Raw genomic sequence first — 18,549 nt, 5'->3', positions numbered from 1 at the left:
AAGTGAATGCACATGAGTAACCAGTACTCAGATCAAGAAATAGAACATGACCAGAAAACCCCTTATGTTCTTTTGTGGTCACTACTCTGCACCCAAGAGAAACTACTATCCTGACTTGTAACAGAGTAGGTCAGTTTTACCTCTTTGAAATGTATATAGAGTAAAATCATATGATATGTGATCTTTTATGTCTGCTTCTTTCATTCAATATTATATTTACGAGATTTTTTCTCTTTATCACACTTTTACATTCTTGCTTTAAGCCTGTTCCTTTTTTTCTACCAGGTTTTAGCATCTTTGGAAAATTCAAGTAGCTTAAAGACAACTAGTAGCAATCATCTCACATTTTAGGATGAAACAGATGACAGTCTCAAAGTGTTCCTTGCGTAGATAGAAGCTAAAAATTACTGATTGCTATATGGTGCTATAGTTTAGAAGAAGAACAAACATCCAAACAGTGTAGGACTTCCTTATTACATCCAAATAAAAAAGCTATGACTGCCATGTCTAGATTTTTATATATTAAAATCTAAAGGTGAGTCTAGTAACGAGTCAGCAAGTCTTTCTAGCTGAAGGATCATACTTGGAAGAACCAGTGGTTGTGCATTTGCTTTGTCCAAGTAAAACCCATACTACATACACAATGTGCTTGGTACTACAAGAAGTTTGATTACTAATACAGAAAGTCGTTTCAGGGCTTATGGCTTTTTGTCAAAAATATTTTGTCCTTCCAATCTGTCAAGATCACACTAAAGGCTGAGAACCTCGCTTCAGCTGCAGATGCCATAGCTGAAAAGAACTGAATCCCTTAAGTTAGGGATTCTTAACCTGGGGTCTCTGGATAGGCCTCAGAGGAATCCTCCAAATCCTCAAATATATAGGTTTCATCAGATTTGATTACCTTAAATGGCAATGTACAGTAGACTAATGAGTCATATCAGTGTGAAATTATTTGCTTGGCTTTGTTGTTTATTTGATAGCATTTTTGAGAAACATTATTAACAGACTCAGCCTAATTATTCCCAGATTAACCTCTGAAACTTCTTAAAACAACTTCCAGATCCCAGAGTGGTTACAGATATTCATCTAACAGGTAAGGATAAGTACCTGCCAGCAGGTATGGGGAGACTTTCGTTCCAGGATGTACTGAGTTAAGGGTGAAGGTTCAAGTTCGTATTTGTCAAAGGGAAGTTTGTCTATTACCATTGGTTCACAGTCCACACAGGAGAACCTCACAACTGGATGAGATGTTCGTGGAGGCTAAAAAACAAGAGGGGAAAATATGGTTTGTTACCAACCGAGCTTACATTTCTAACAATTCTGCAATCCCATTTATGTTTTTATAAACCATCACCGAGAATCGGACTAGTGTTTTGAGAAACAGTGCATCTGATCTCTAGGCATCACCAATGGCTGATGTGGGGAGGGTACTCAGTTTCTTTACCTCTACCATCTACTTGGCAATGGGAAGAGGAAAGGTAATAATAATCATAACTACAATTTTAGTGAAGTAAAAATAAAACTGCTTTGAATACATTTGATAAGTCATTACAATGAGTAGGATGAATCCTGGATTTCAGATCCACTTTGCCACCTCCAAGCATCACCCACCCTTCATTCCTTTGTACCATGAGGTACAGATAGTCCAGATCCTGCTGGGGAAGAAGAAATCTATGAAACTTTCTAATGAGGTAATGACAGAACTAGAGCCACTAACAAACAAGATGAAAAACTGTGAAGGCATGGAAAGGGCAAGATAGAGACCACAAACGAGCCAGTCAAAACTCAGAGCCCAGTAGAATTTTTTTCCAGGTGAATTTTTACAACATTTCTCACACCCACATGCTTGCCTTGAACAGCTAGAGCTGGGGATGCTTTCAACTGGGCTGCAAAGGCCTGTGTGCCTGGAGTGCCAGAGCAGATTGACGGAGCAGCCATTTTATTAAGAGGTGTAGTTTGTGGGAATGGAGAGCATCGGACAGAGAAATAGTGGCAGCAAGGGCAATCTGTTGAGATAAGTACCAGGGATAAGGATGAGACGCAGCTCTGCCTATTCTTGATGAGAGATCTGTAAGACTAATATGAATATGACAAAACATTTCCATTTCCTTTATAAAAGGGAAAAAACCTGCTCAATTGCCTTTATGACTTACAAACCTACAAGATGTTTTAGAAGCTGAGAAAAATAGCCCTCAAATGTGTTTTTAAACCTAAAAGGCATGGTAACATGAACTATGCGTGAGTTACTTTTAATTTCTTTATTCCAGTTATTTTTCTGATTTTAATTTTAATTTAATTAAACTTATAAAATATTTCAGGCTTATTAGATTTAAACCTATAAGAAAGCAATAAAGACATGAGTGAAGCCCTGTCACTGGCAATAATGAAATAACTTTGTAATCAAAACATTCACTCTAGGATTTGAAGCGGCTGAGAGAAGCTGTGCACCGAGATTTGACAAGTGTGCCACCTTGGAGCCCTGAGGGAAGAAGGAAAAGATCTACCCTCACCCACAGCAGGGTCTGAAATGGTTCTTCAGTCGTACATTCAGGCCTTTCAAGGCCATTCCTGAAAAATGCAAGAGCCTAAAAATAGTAATCCAGAAAAAAATGCAGCTCATGTCAGAAATTTCTAAAACTTAGACAGACTACTGATTAGCTGAACCAGGACAGTGCTAAACTGAAGGAGTCGTGATCTTTTTGTGGACCTCCTCCTCTCTCCTGGGGGGTGGGAGGAAGATGAAAGGGAGAATGAGTTTCATATAATTTCTCTAATTACTAGATACCCCCCAAAATGCCAGTTCATCTGGAACTAGGAACAACTACAATATCAATATCAAACCCTCTTCTACCAAATGCAGTGAACGAAAAAGACAAGCTCATGCATAGAGATCATTTAAAAAATATTGCTTAATTATCCATCATTTAAAGGTACATTGCCAAGGAACACAAGTCTATTGATTACAAAAATATGAAGAGTAGGTCCACAAAATTCCACTAGTTGTCTCATGATACCCTAGGAAGAAGTACAATGACCTCTGTTTTGAATGTTTCTAGAGCCTATTTATACAAGGTGCAGAGTAAGTTTGAATTTCCTGAGGATGTACATGAAAATCAATGCCAGCACTTCTTAGATGTTGTGTTTATCATGTAAATCAAGCCAGCTGCTCTGAAATAAAAACCAAGTCACAGATTGTAACAGCATCAAAAATTACAATGTTTTAACATCCAAAGAGGGCAGTTCAAGCGATAAAGGCAACTGAAAGAAAGAATGCAGACTAGAAAATCTTCTCTTGCTTTTAGGTACAAGCTAGACTTCTGGCAAGAGACAAGGAATGGCTTAAAAGCCTTAAAGCTATTTTAAAAGGCTCACTGTAATCAGCAAATTCAAAATCCAGAATGATGTTTATCTTTTATTTTATGATACTTACTAGAGAAGGTAAATTCTGATCTGGCCAAAAGGATTCTGGAATTGGCCAATGTCCAACAGGAACACCAGTTTTAGAGTTAGGTCGTACGTAAATGAGCTTATGACAACTATGCCATGGTTGAGCAGCAAATGAATTACTTGGCCTAGATGAATCCATAAGTCCATCTAAAAGTTAAACAAAAGACAGACTAAGGCATGAATTGCTTTTTACAGCTGCTGATCTTGTACAATTTTTATTTACTTTGCTAAAAGCAAAGTACAAAACAAAACCAAAACAGTGATTCATGAAAAATGGAAGAAAAAAAGCAACTCTACTAAGATTAGTGAATGTTCTCTCTTACAACTCCTTCATCTAATCCACCCCTTCTAATCTAACATCCCACCCCTCCCATCCTTAATTATGACCACGATATGTAGACTATGGAAAATTATTGTAAAACTAGTTTTAAATTTTCTGATATTCGGACACAGAAATTAAACACATCAAACTACTACAGTTATTTTTCCAAATCAGGCAAATGAAACTGTCCATTCCCTGGTATAGTTTTACATTTTTGGAATCTGACAAAATAGGTCATATATTCCATTTAGATTTTCTTTCTATTCTCCATTAGATGACAAAAGTGTTCTTTACTAAAGAGCTAGAACCAATAACCACAAAGGCAAAATAAAAACTGTTCAAATTCACTCAAAGGCAGAAGCAGTGCTGACAATATAATCTATGTGTATAGTTAGGAGAGGGAACACAAAACAAATGTATCAAGTTGTTCGTGGACTAATCCATTACAGTTTCCCCATCACAATTAAAATTCCAAGGAAACTGAACACTGTATAATGCTGCATAATGTATCCCAACTGCATTTTAATTATTTAGACTAGCATATTTTATTTGTCCTCGAAAACACAGCAAGGCAGAGTTACGTAACATTTAATGAGATCATTCATTAGTTTAAATTATATTTGTAAAAGATGTTTTAATGATTTGAGGTTCATTTTTCCTAAACTATAGGTCATTTGATTTATTTATTAAACATTCTTTTAAACAAGCAAGTACTTTAGACCAGGAGATTTATTGGGGTCTATGGAGCTCTAGGGAATACATGTAATGGCTTCAGGAGAACAAGCGATGCCCCTGAAATTGAGCTCACAATTCTAGGGATATGCATTTTTCTGAGGAGAGAGTTCTTAGCTTTCATCAGAATCTCAAAGATTAACAACTCTGGACAAAGGGGAAATAGAGCTATGAAGAAAATGTGTGCTATTTACATGATACCAAATCCAATAAGTTTTCAGTATAAAAGTTCTCAGTTCATGTTAAGGTAATGAACACAAAATTATGGATTGAGCAGTCAATTGTTAGCAATATAATGTGTCCTTTCTTTATGATTAATGTAATTTAAAATAGGCTGTGAAGCCTCAGTCTTCTATGGCAGGTGTTCTTAAACTGGAATCCAAGAAATCCCTGAAATTAAATATAAAATTGTGTATGTGGCCTATGTCCATTTTTCGAGGAAGAGAGATCTCTATTTTTCCAACAGTCTCTCAAAGGATTCCATGAAGTAAATAGCAAAAGATCAGGATTCACTGTTTCAGACAAAAACATGTGTCTTTCTGTGCCTGTGCACTTAGCCCCTTTGGTTCTCGAGGCAGCTACAACGGATTACGGCTGCAGCAATTAAAATGTATGGATCAGATAAGACAGACACTGTGGTAATGATGGAGTCCAGGTACACACATGTGTTTATGTGTGTGAACTGACAGGAATGAGGAGAAGCAATAGCCTATAACAGTGCTCTGAGGGCCCTGCGATGCACGTATGATTTGAGGGAGAAGTCCCTTCCTCTATACCAAAGTAGCTCTGCTTTCATCTATTTTAAGATATTGAACTTTCAGTAAAACCTCCTTTGAAGAGAAAAAGTTCTGCAGTTAAAAAGTGGAAAATACTTGTGTAGGATCTTATAGAATGCTAGCAGTTCCTGCATAAACATTCACAATCACTTGCTGACAAGCAGGAACAAACACAAGCTTTCATAAGGATAGCCTGGGACATCTGGCACTCATAAGACCAAAATCAGATTGCTAATTAAGTAGCACTCCGTAGTGAATCTCCAGATATTTCATGGAGAGGTGAATAAATCAGTGTCATCCTAAGACTGGGACCACGGAATATGAAATGGGTAGAGAAAAGAAAGAATTTTCTTAAGAAGTTTTGACAATGAATTATTGTCAAATTTCTAGAATTTGGCCACCTGACACCTATATATAGGCTATATATAAATGGCAGTTGTTTGGATGGATGTTTGTAACCACTTGAATGCATGTGGACAGTGAAGACTGTGTCTGTTATGATTAGTTTAATATCTTCCCAAATGCAGATCATTCTCTTATATAACACTATAAGATAAAAACAAAGTTATCTACTGTACCTTCTCCAATAGGAGGTGGATCTGGTCCCGTTTTCTCAAAGTTAATAACTACACCACTCTGAACTTTTTGAACTAGAGATTCTAAACACTGATTCAACATTCTTTGTGTTCTAACACAGTAGGAGCGACCTATACCAAAGGAAAAACAAATAGTACAAATTTGATCAAATAAAATACCACATTAAAATACAAGCATTTGAAATCTTAAAATACAACTTGAAATAATCATAACTACATTGGCAGCAAACATCACACTAATGATAAGCTTAAGCAGCAGAATTAAAATATTCTGAAGTAAAGACTGGATATGGCATTTAAAAAAGAACTATACCCTGCTGCCCTGAATTCTTCTTTTAGAAATATTAAATATTGCCAATACCTCCAGTGACTTCACACATTTGTGTGATGGCAGATTCATCAGTTGGTACACTCCCTAATTGCTCTGGTTCAGTAGAAGCCAATCCAGGCAAACGCAACACCAGAGCAAATAATCTTTGATCCCAACGAAAAGGTTCTTTGGTTAGTTCACTTCCAGGCAGAGGAGAATTCAAAGGAAGGTGAAGCTGATAAGGCAAAATGTGAAAAGTTTCATCATAACAACCCATACGAAAGTGGAGAGAGAGTTAAAGAATTAAAGGGTTCACTTTTCTTTCATGTACTCAAGAAAATGAAGCAATATTTCAAAGATTACCAAGATGTAAGGTTTGATTAAACTTAACTAGAAATTTATGCCTCCCACAGAAATAGCTGCATGTTCTCTGCCATTTAAATGAAAGAATTTTAAATGAAATCTCACCTCTTCTTGAACACCAGCCGTACTTGTTAACTTGTTTCCATCTGTGATGGTAATTAAAATAGATGGTTCTAAAAAAAATGGATTTCTCCCCTACAATACATTTAAAAAGTATTAGAGCCATGTAAAGTAATAAAATTGTATTTAAACTTTTACATTTGGCTTGCCAGTGATCTCCCAAGTGTGTGATAAAATTTGCCTGGATAAATAAGAAGGAAAAGATTAGGGACTAAGTGGGTGGGAATCAAAATAATAAGCCCTGAAGAGGTAACATTCAGAATAAACTGAGGAATTCTTATAATTCAGGAACTCTCAAACTATAACATCCAAATACTCCTCTCCCTCTGCTTTCCAAGTAATCATAAAAGAAAGATAATAAAGAGATTATAATGGCTGCATCATCCACACTCGTGAATTCATTCACCTGAGTCAAAATCCTGGCACAGATGGGGACATTAGTGACTCTGGTTGTGAGCAGAGGTTTTATTGGTAGGAAAGGACAATGGTAGCAGCAGCAAATGCTCTTCTGCCTCCCTCTCATTTTAGAGCTTTTCCATTGAATTGGGAGGGATGAGAGAGTTATGGACACTGAAAGTTTCTCTTCAATTGTCTTGTTCCAATATTTCTCAGCAATTTATTCATCCCATTCTCAGATATCTGATGATATGATGGGTAGGCAATATTATATATAATTTTATTATACATATATATGTAATTTTAAAGATACATGGGCTTCTTTTTGGAAGTTATGAAAAATAGCAGAAAACTTGGTAACCATACCCAATTTTAAATTCTTACCCCAAGTCACCAAAATAAATTAGCTGTACTCACTCAAAAATTTTTTTACCTGTCCATAATTGTCTATTCCAGATATTAATCTATTGAGATTTAACAAATCAAATGAGGATCTTAGAGCTTGACCAAGAGTAGTCAGTCCAGAAGCCTGAAGATTTTTTAGTTCACTCATGAATGTTGCGTGATTTTCCTTCCAACCAGCCTGAAAACCAAACATTTACAAAGAAATTCCCGATTATACAATGAACAACATATAAAGTGCAAACAACTACTAAACAGCAAATATCAAACCTCTAATACATTACCAGTTCCTTAATTTAATTCTAGTCTATATCTTGACTGATCATGTGGAACTAAAGCCATCAGTTTCAGAAATATCTGCCAGCATTAATGATCAAGAGCAAAGATGCAAACAATGTATCCATCCATTATGGCTGGAGGGCTTTGGCTCAAGACGTCCAGTTTTCTATTCAGGCTCAATCAAACCTAACAAAATACCTCAGTATGTTCCTTAGTTAGAAATGATAATGATCATGGAGTAAGAAGTACTTTTTAAAATGCACTGTTCTTGATAGAAACAATTAGCTATTGAGTAGTTGATCTACAGGAACTTTTCTAGCTAAAATTTTTCCTCCCAAACAATATTTTCACTTGAAACAAGAGTAAAAGAGGAATTATAGGAATAGAGCCACAACTATTTGGAACAACCCTTCTGGCATCTTCAAGCATTCAGAAGGTCCCAAGTCTAGAATAAGGAGAGAAAAAAAAAAAGAAACTAAAAAATTTTGGCAAAGAAGCAGCATCCCTCTAGGCACCTCCAGCATCTATATATGGCAGCAAAGAACCAAAGACCCAAGGTCAACAGCCAACATGCTGTGATCGAATGGTTTATAGAACAGAAGGAAAGGATTGTGTCAACTGGTCAGTAATGGTTATATTAACAAAGCAGCACACAATGCCAAGAAAAGAAGCCAAAAGAAGATGGTAGCTAACAGTAGGTCACAGTAGAGTAAGCCAGCAAGGGAGAGGGTAGACAGCATATCTTGGCAACTTGGTGGGACAAACAGCCACTTGAATCTTAGTAGCCTTCAAGGCAGCAGTAACATTCTGAATGCTGAAGTCATGCTGACCAGGTCAGTATAGCTGGAAGTAGAAAGCAAGAGAAAATACAGAGATAAACCATACTGTCCATTATCCACACAATGATAGCAAACATTATCTTTTTAGTTTCAGTTTTCTGAAGCAATTTGGATCAGAATGACTGAGAGGCAGAGAGGAAGAAGATTATTGACTGCACCATACCATGAAGTACTATGTGACCTTGAGCAAAACTGTTGGTTCTTAGAACTTAAATTTCATTATCTGAAAATGAAGATGATTAGATAATAAGAGACGCTGTGTAAGGCTGTGCATGATACAACCCTGGAGGAAAGTCATTCACATTGTAATTCATGAGAATGGTGTCCCCTAAGGTTGAAGAGTACACAGTCCTCATAACCATATGAGGTGAAGGTGCTCCTGGTTAAGATCCATTCCAGTCCAATAATAGTTTGAGATTCTGTGAAATTAAACATGTGCTTAGTTTTTTTTAATATTCCTAAAATATTTTATAGATTAAAGGATCTAAATGTAAAAAGCTTTCCATGTATTCTTCTGGCCAGATTTTATGACTTTTAGTACCTGGAGAAAGTAGGGCATTAGAATAATTCCTCGTGGCCAAAGCAAAATCTTACTGGACTAGACAATCTAAATTTGAGCTATAAGGAAGAATTATGATTTTAATTGTCCCCATCAGATACCTAGAAATATCAGCAGATAATTACAAATCATAGTGAATTCAAAAATTAGCTTTCTTCTTTGGAGTAGATGGGAAAGGTGTACATTTGGGAGGGATAACATCAATTCTTTCCTTTACTTATTCAACAATTTTTATGGACTAATTATGCTATACTGGGCAGAATGTTACATGCTGGAGATATAGAGAGGAATTAGCCTTAAGAAGTTCATGCCACAAAGGAATAAAGAATGCAGTTATGGAGACTGAGAGAACAAAGGATCAGAGATTTAGGGAAGGCTTCTCACAGAAGATGGGGCATTTGAGGATGCTGAAGGACATGAAGATCATGAAACTCCCACACCGAAGTGAAGATTGGAGGGGATGGTCCAAAGGAAGAGAACAGAGTTCATAAGAGGATAGGGCTTCCTGGGGAACCACAAGAAAATTGATTATCATTTTTCTGGGTACATGGCAGGAGGCAAAGCTGATAGTCAGGCTCTGATGGTAATTAATGTGCTTTGTACATTGTGCTCAGTAGTGTTGATTTTATCTGTCGGCCCTGGAATAACTTCAGGTTTTTAATTAGGGGAGTGGCATGATCAGATCTGTATTTTAGCAAGATCATTCTGCTGAGAGTTGGAGAATAAATTGTGGAGTAGAGGGGAAGCTGAAGCTTGAGGCAGGGAAACTGGTTTGAAGATTGTTGCAACAACTTATAAGAAAAGTGATGAAAGCCTGCAATGGGGATGGACAGGAGGTTAAAGATAAAAGAAGTATTTTAGAGATGGAGTCATAAGGACTTAGTAGCTAATTAGAAGGATGGGTGAGGGAGAAAGGGTGATACATTAGGTTGAGGTTTCTGGCTTGGGCAAACTTGTAAACAGTGGGGTCACTCACCCAGAAGCTACTTTATAAAGTTGGCTTTTTTTTTTTTTTGGAGTTACTTCATTTGCAATCTTAGTTCCCACACTGTAAACTTAGAGTTATATCTACAGTAATTGTTGAACTCTTGAGAGCCACAAGATATTTAAAATAATGTGTCCTCTGGTTGTTAGTAGTCTTACTAATCAACCTATCAGAATAGTCTTTAAAATTTCCCTTATGATATAAATTGAAAACATTTTACAAATTGTTTCTGTACCTGAATCACTGGCTTTCTGTTTTTTCGATCAATTCCAATTCTTTGCAATAAAGTGGGCTGTACAAAGAAGTTGAATGCTTCTCCTACCTCAGTACTACAAAGGTTATGAGCTACATTTACTACCCAAAGCAATAAACTTCTTGGTAGCAGTATAAGCTCCTTCAAGAGAAGAACTAAATGCCCCTAAACCTATTTCTCAGAATGCTGACGGAGAAAAAGGACCTACAGATTAATTTAAATATTTAGAGAAACTTATTAATGTAACAAATTTCTTTCAAAAAGATAATTATGAAGATCTATGGGAGAAAGAATATGTTTATATTTTTCCCTTCATTGCTTGAAGTTGATATTTTTCATAAATGAATTCGGGACAGTTCATTTACCTTCTTAATACTGTCTTTTCTTTCAAATTACTCCAAAGATATCCTACTGTCATATATCAGTAAAACCTTTACTCCCAATAATAGCTTCCCTATATTCTCATGGAGCTTTACAGCTTACAAAGCACTTCCACAGTTCCATTTGCTTAGAACAACCCTATAAAATAGGGATGGTATTACCATCCCTATTTTGTTTTAACAAACCAGGAAGAAGTAAGATTTAGGTATGTCTTGTTTGTGGGGGTGACAGTGGTAGTGAGTCACACTCTACGGTTGCAATAATACAGTAGCCCTCAGTCACATATGGCTACTGAGCACTTGAAACATAGCTAGTCTGACTTGAGATGTGATATAAGTGTAAAATTCACATAGGACTTTGAGAACTTGGAACAAAAGGAAAAAAGAATGAAAATATCTCATTTATTTTTATATTGAGTACATGTTGAAATGATAATGTTTTTTAATATGTTCAGTTAAATAAAATATATTACTATAAGTTTCACTTGTTCCTTTTTACTTCTTAATGTGGCTACTAGAAAATTTTCAATTTTGTGTCTGGCTGGCATCATATATCTATTGGACAGAGATGTTCTAGAAGGACCTGAAGGTCAGGCAGGAGACCTTGGCTTTGCTTCAGCACACAATAAACTCATTATAGATTCCAAGATAGGAGGAAAAACAGGATCAAAGCAGTGCTTCAGGAAGGTCAGTCTGGCAGTGACATATAGGACAGACTGGAGAAGAAACTAGTCAGGAAAAAGGAGCTATGAGGCTTGAATAGTATTCCAGGCCAGTGGGAATCAGGGCTTGAATTAGGATGGGAATGAAGAGGTAGGGGACAATCGAGAAACATTTTAAACAAACAAGGTAGGACTTGGTGACAAACAGACCACTGGCCTAAAGGAGAAAGAGTAAAAGATGTTTACAAAACTTCTAGCCTTGGAGACCAAAAACATAGAAGTTTAGGACAAAGGAGTAACCTTGGATGGGTGAAATCCAAAAGTAAGAGTTTATTGTCTTCACAGGTCAAGTTTTAAGTCTCCCAGAAGTAAAATGACAACGACGACGATGATGATAAACAATAAACATAGGTGATATTTATCAGTGACTATGTGTCAGTAATTCATTTATGCTAAGCATGGCATTTATGTGTATCCTTCTCATTTGAGCCTCATAACCATGAAGTTGGTACTATTACTATTTCCATTTTATAGATGAGCACACTGAGGCTCAGAGAGGATAAGAAACTTGTCCAGATCAAACAACTAGTAAATGACACAGCCAGGATCTGAATCCAAGTAACCCAATGTGAGAGCCCACCAATTTATACCACTATACTAGAGATCCTTCTACATATTCTGCATATTCACCTTATAGACATGTCCTGTTATATTAGCTTAGAAGTTCATAAGTTTAAAAGAATTTCCAAATTTCATTTAATTTAACCCTATTTTCCCTGATGTCTAAATTCAGACCAATTTGGGAACTGTAGCAGTGGCTTAGGACTTGGAAGACCCTAGTCTATTTCTGGCTGTAACTAACTAGCAAAGCCAAGTGGTACAGAGTAAGTCCTTTACCCCTTACTGGGTCTATTTATGACCCTCTGCACCCTTATTTCCATCTTCTTATCTGACTGGTGGTTTTGGCAACAGGAAACTGGCATGCTTCCTCTAAGCCTGTTGCTGAGCTCTTTCTAATTTTCTGGCATGCTCTCTGACATATGGTACTTAAGGGGTAGGCTTTGCTCCTCCAACAGACCTATTGGGGAGGTCTGTCAACGTGTGAACTATTTGGAAGCTTTTTGTGAACACACATCTAGACTATATCATCCAGTCTAGCTTTTAACAGGAATAAAGCTGTTATTTAGAACTCTGGCTGGCTCCTGTGTCTTATTTCTCCATTGGTTTCAGTGTTGGAGGGAAAGTAGGGGTGTTATTTAGTGGCTCTCCCAAACCTCAGCATCCCAACACATGTCCTTCCCTAAGTTCATCCCATTTTGGCCAGACCATTTCTCTGATTCATTTATTTTTATTTTTTAAAACAGAAGAACCCTTTCTTCCATCAAAATCTTGCCAGGAAGTATAAGCAAGTAAAAGAGATAAAAGCGGATCAACTGTCCTTGAAAGGGGATGTGGGAGTGATGTTGGATCCCTTTCAGAAAACCCTTGTTCTATCTCTAAAAGTCACTTATAATCCTTTTCCAAAACATAGATGACCTGGTCAGACTTCGTATAATGTGCAAATTTAATTAATGTAATAAACATGCTATTAATTTGCCCATCTAAGGTAACTGGAAAACATTTTTAGGGCAGCTGCATCTAACTTTCCACAAGAGAAGTGCCCCTTAAAAACTATGTCAATTGAATATTTGTAAATCAAAAAAAAAAATAGAAAAATTAAAATTCTCTAGAGTAATAGCTATTGAAAGGGAATGACAGTGAATCTTTTCAAAGAGCAAAATAATTCTTCTATTTTTTAAATTGTCACCAGCCAGTCTCTCTCACACCACAGCGAGAGAACCTCTCACTAGAAAGCAACACTTACTATGTCCCTCTGACTCGGTGCTGAGCCACTGAATTGACACATGTGGGGCATACACACCCGAAAGTCTTGCTGGAATCTGGAGATACAATACATGTTCCCTCTCCTTGACAAAATGTTTTATCTTTTATTAAAGGAAATGAAATCATCCTGGTAATATTTGCCCTTTGTTATCCCACAGAGAAGGCTATCCTGGACCTTGGGCTCTTCTAGGTGGCTACGTACTAGATGATTAACGGATTTGAATATTTTCCCAGATGTCGCAAGTTAAAGCCAAAGAGTCTAAATTTAGTAGCACCATCATTTCTCTTGCTGAAAGATAAACTATTTTCCTTTTTCCATCTGCTCTCTACATGTTTGGGGGAAACTTGTTCTGCAACAACTCAGACAATTTGAATAAATCATTTTCAACAGCATTTTTTCAACCAACTTTTCTTCTCCAACTTAACATTCTATCATCTTTATCATCACAAACTGCTCTTTTGTTGGTAAACTGACCAGTGAGAAAGAATAACATAAAAAATAAGAAGCCCTGCTTTTCTAATCAACTCTGTCTCCTGAGGAGACAAATGACTTTCCCCTTGGTCTTTGCCCTTAGCCATATATGGAATATTTGTGCAAGTTAAAACTTTTCAACTTCAAGAATTTTTTTCTCACAACTAAAATTGATCACAACTCTGACAGATCTAAAAAAGGTTTTCTTGCCCCTTTAGGTAAACAGAACACTGTGATAGCCGAATCACCTTAAAATGTTCAAATGTCTTTTTAAATTACGTTTACAGCTAGCTTACCTATAAAGTAGATTGTTAAAATTGTGAAGTACACATTAGGAAGATGCCGTATCATTAAAAGATTGGAATTGTCTTGTTTATTGTATCTCTCTTTTTTTGATTAAAGTAAAAGAATCATTTTTAATGTAACAAATTGTTTTTGATTACTACTACTGTTTACTAAAGATATTTCTTTTTTAACTTTATTTTTTATTTTTAAAAATTTTTCCCAGCTTTATTGAAATAGACAATTAGTTGCTCATATTTACATTGCACAATTCAATGAGGTTTTTTTTTTCAATTATAGCTGGCATATAATAATATATTAGTCTCAGTTGTACAACAAACTAATTAGAGCTCAAGTGATCACCTTACTAAATCTAGTGCCCCTCTTCTCTCTTACATATTTATTACAACATCGTTGACTATTTTCCTTATGCTACACTTTCTATCTCCATGACTATTTGGTAACTAGCCATTTGTATTTCTTAATCCCTTTGCCCTTTTTCACCATCCCCCCAACTTCCATCCTGCCTAGTACGCCTCAAAATATTCTCTGTATCTATGAGTTTGTTTCCATTTTTGTTATTATTGTTGTTTTTTTGTTCTTTAGATTCTGTATGTATGTGAAATCATGTGTTGTCTCTCTCTGATTTATTTCATTCAGTGTAATATCCTCTAGGTCCATCAAGGCCATATCATTTTCCATCCCCTTCCTTTTAGTCTATGTGTGTCTTTTAATCTGAAGTGAGTCTCTTGTAGGCAACATATGTAGGGGTCTTGTTTTTTTATCCATTCAGCCACCCCATCCTTTGGTTGGAGCACTTAATTCTTTACCATTTGATGTACTCATTGATAGATATGTAAATATTACCATTTTTTTATTCATGATTTTGATACATGCTTTTTCTTCTTAAAGAAGTCCCTTCAACATTTCCTGTAATACTGGCTTGGTGTTGATAAATTCCTTTAGCTTATTTTTGTCTGGGAAGCTCTTTATCTGTCTTTCCACTCTAAATGATACCTTTGCTGGGTAAAGTATTCTTGGTTGTAGACTTGTATCTCCTTTTAAAACTTTCTTCTTGCATTACATTTTCTGCTTCTATCAGATACAATTTTTTTCCCTTAATACTCTAGTAATTTGGCCTGATTTCACTTTTTTGGTGGTTTTCTCACTTGACTCAAAGTATTGATACACTTCTAGGTTCAAAAGAGGCATTCTATTTTTCTGTGTTTTATGAATACTAATATAGCTTTTACTTATAAAATTACTTATTTTAAGAATATCCAAAAAAAAGGAAACAAAAGTAAACAAATAGGAATACATCTAACTAAAAAGTTTTTATACAGCAAAAGAAATCATCAGCAAAATTAAAAGACAACCTACTGAGTGGTAGAAGATGTTCACCAAAGATACATTCGATAAGGGGTTAATATCCAAAACTGATAAAGAATTCATACAACTTAACACCAGAAAAAACAACCTGATTAAAAAATGGGCAGAGGACCTAAATAGACATTTCTACAAAGAGGACATACAGATGGCCAATAGACATATGAAAAGATGCTCACCATCACTAATCATCAGAGAAATGCAAATTAAGACCACAATGAGATATTACCTCATACTTGTCCAAATGGCCATCATCAACAAATCAACAAACAACAAGCGTTGGTGAGGTTGTGGAGAAAAGGGAACACTTGTGCACTGCTGGTGAGACTGCAAATTGGTGTAGCCACTATGGAGGTTCCTCAAAACATTAAAAACAGAACTACCTTATGACCCAGCAATTCCACCTCCAGGTATTTATCAAAGAAATCCAAAACACTAATTCAAAGATATATGCATCCCTATGTTCACTGCAGCATTATTTACAGTAGCCAAATATGAAAGCAACCTAAACGTCCATCAGTAGATAACTGGATAAAGAAGAGATCGTACATATAAACAATAGAATATTACTAACTGGATAAAGAAGAGATCGTACATATAAACAATAGAATATTACTCAGCCCTAAAAAAAGAATAAAATCTTACCATTTGTAACAATTTCCATGGACCTAGAGGGTACTATGCTAAGTGAAATAAATCAGACACAGAGAGACAAATATCATATGATTTCACTTATGCATGGACTCTAAAAAACAAAATAAATGAACAAACAAAACAGAAACAGTCTCACAGATACAGAGAACAATATGATGGCTGTCAGATGGGAGGGGTGTTGCGGGGCTGGGTGAAAAGGGTGAAGGAATTAAGGAGTACAAATTGGCAGTTTCAAAACAGTCAGGGGGATGTGAAGTACAGAGTAGGGAATGTAGTCAATAATATTATAACTATGTATAGTGCCAGGTGGTACTAGACTAATGGGGGTAGGGACCACTTTGTACGTTATATAAATGTCTAACCACTACATTATATGATATTGAATATTATGTAATATAATATTGAATGTCAACTGTAATTGGAAAAAATGAAAAAAAGACTATCCAATTATCTTGGATTCCTTTTTGTCAAAGTTACTTTCTCAAGGGCACATTTTAGTGTCCTGAACTGCTACCATTCTGTGGTTCAGTCCACCAATTTTCATGAACACACTTTGGGAAATACTACCAATCAAAATCCATGAAAGAATTCTAACCTACTTGAGTCTTCTACTTTTTAAAACTGTTCTTAAGAAATCGATCCCCTAATATATTGCAAAAACTTATTTGACAGTCTGTGGCCTGCTGAATCGTTTCTTCAGCAGATGGCTAAAGATTCTCATGACCACATATTTTAAAATAAACTGGGCAATCTGAAACTAATATAGTATTTTATGTCAACTGTAATTGAAAAATAAATTTAAAAATAAAAATAATATAAACTAGGCAAATAAATGATTCACAGTTTAATTCTACTGACACAAGATCACCATTTTGTGTTACCAGTCTCTTTAGAATACCTAATATGATTTTTTTAGTGGATAAACAATTGTAAGAATTAGTCTAAAATATCTGCAAAATGCATTTATGAGCTTTCAATTCCTACCCTAGGGAATTAGGATAAAATTATGACGTAGCAAACCTCTCGGAGTTCAGTTGAAAACATAACATCAAAATAAATTGTGGAAACTGAATTTTAGAAACTCTTCTCCTTTGTACAGGAATCAATTGCACTGCTACTGAAGGAAAAAACATCTTAGAGTTGCAAAGAACTTGACAAACTTGCTCAAATAAAAATGTTGTTTCCTCTCTTACTCTCAGACAATTTCAATGGTAGCTATTGACCAATATCTATGATCAGAAATGCCATTGTGCAGATAACATGTTCAATTATTTAGACAGGAGACACTTTTTATGAACACATACACAAAATAAAAATTTTAAAAAGTGGCCTTGGAAAAATACACAAGGATAGGAGTGATACTAAGCCACCCAAATACTGCAGAAAGCATTGAAGAGGATAGATAAAAGAAAGGCCATTTATTACTTTCTAAAGATTATATGGCATCTCTTTCCTCCAAACAAATTTTTAAAAATAATTCTCTCAAAAAAAAATCATAAAAGTAGCACACATTCTTTGTTAAAACTCTCAACAAAAATATAAGTTTAGTCTCTCTTCACCAAACTCTCAGTTCCACTCTTCAGAGGTAATCATTGCTAGGACTCTGTCCTGAACTGTTGGCAGTAAAGAGAAACGACACCAATAAAATGGAGTGGCATTTACTGATTTAACCAGGAAGTGTGTGATATAGCACATTAAGCATGTACATGAACTGTTTATTCTAAAATTTTTTCTAATATTTAAAGCAATTTTGAAATCACCCTGAATTCCATGCCTCAATTATTCCACTTCCTGCCTTTCAGTTATACAATTTTCCCTTGTACTTTTTTCAGAAGAAACAATGTTAATAATCTAGTCTAATCCCTTCATTTTACAGATAAGAAAATTGACATCTAAAAAGTGTTAAGTGACTTGCCCAAGGTCATGTATCTACCTGATCAGTAGCAGATTGTGGCTAAGAACCTTGGTCTCCTGCTTTCTAGCCCAGCACTCTTTACAGACCTGCTGAAGTGACAAATCTTGCCAGATTTACATGACAGTGGATGGTGTGATCTACCAGACAAGCTGTACTATGACCACTTTTTAAAATCAGTATGGAGGTTCCTCAAAAAACTAAGAATTGATCTACTATATGATCCAGCAATCCCTCTACTGGGTATTTAACCCGAAGACTTGAAAACACATATCTGAAAAGACATTTGCACACCGATGTTCATGGCAGCATTATTCACAGTGGCCAGGACATGGAAGCAACCAAAGTGTCCTACGACAGACAGATGGTTGGCTAAAGAGGCTGCGGTACATATATACAATGGAATATTACTCAGCCATAAGAAGAGATGAAATGCTGCCATTTGCAACAACATGGATGAACCTCGAGATAATCATGCAAAGCGAAATAAGCCAGACTGAAAAAGTTGAAAATCACATGATATCACTTATATGTGGGA

The 18,549-nt window shown here is 35.8% G+C and overlaps 1 protein-coding gene across 4 annotated transcripts in view; it reads right to left on the bottom strand.

The window, feature by feature from the left end:
- The window catches only part of LOC105307037 (integrator complex subunit 6-like), a 65,576-nt gene that overhangs the window by 33,375 nt on the left and 13,652 nt on the right, over window positions 1-18,549 (bottom strand). For all 4 annotated transcript variants that reach the window (XM_023524564.1, XM_011382401.2, XM_023524566.1 and 1 more), the window contains exons 3-8: window positions 7,496-7,645; window positions 6,652-6,741; window positions 6,235-6,418; window positions 5,856-5,984; window positions 3,431-3,594; window positions 1,108-1,260 (exon numbers count right to left, since the gene is read on the bottom strand). In XM_023524564.1, coding sequence (XP_023380332.1) covers window positions 1,108-1,260; window positions 3,431-3,594; window positions 5,856-5,984; window positions 6,235-6,418; window positions 6,652-6,741; window positions 7,496-7,645 — 870 coding nt within the window. The remainder of the gene's footprint in view (window positions 1-1,107; window positions 1,261-3,430; window positions 3,595-5,855; window positions 5,985-6,234; window positions 6,419-6,651; window positions 6,742-7,495; window positions 7,646-18,549) is intronic.

The sequence above is a fragment of the Pteropus vampyrus genome, unplaced genomic scaffold (genome assembly GCF_000151845.1).
Source record: "Pteropus vampyrus isolate Shadow unplaced genomic scaffold, Pvam_2.0 Scaffold472, whole genome shotgun sequence".
Classification (NCBI taxonomy): domain Eukaryota; kingdom Metazoa; phylum Chordata; class Mammalia; order Chiroptera; family Pteropodidae; genus Pteropus; species Pteropus vampyrus.
This window is presented reverse-complemented; position numbering and strand designations above follow the sequence as displayed.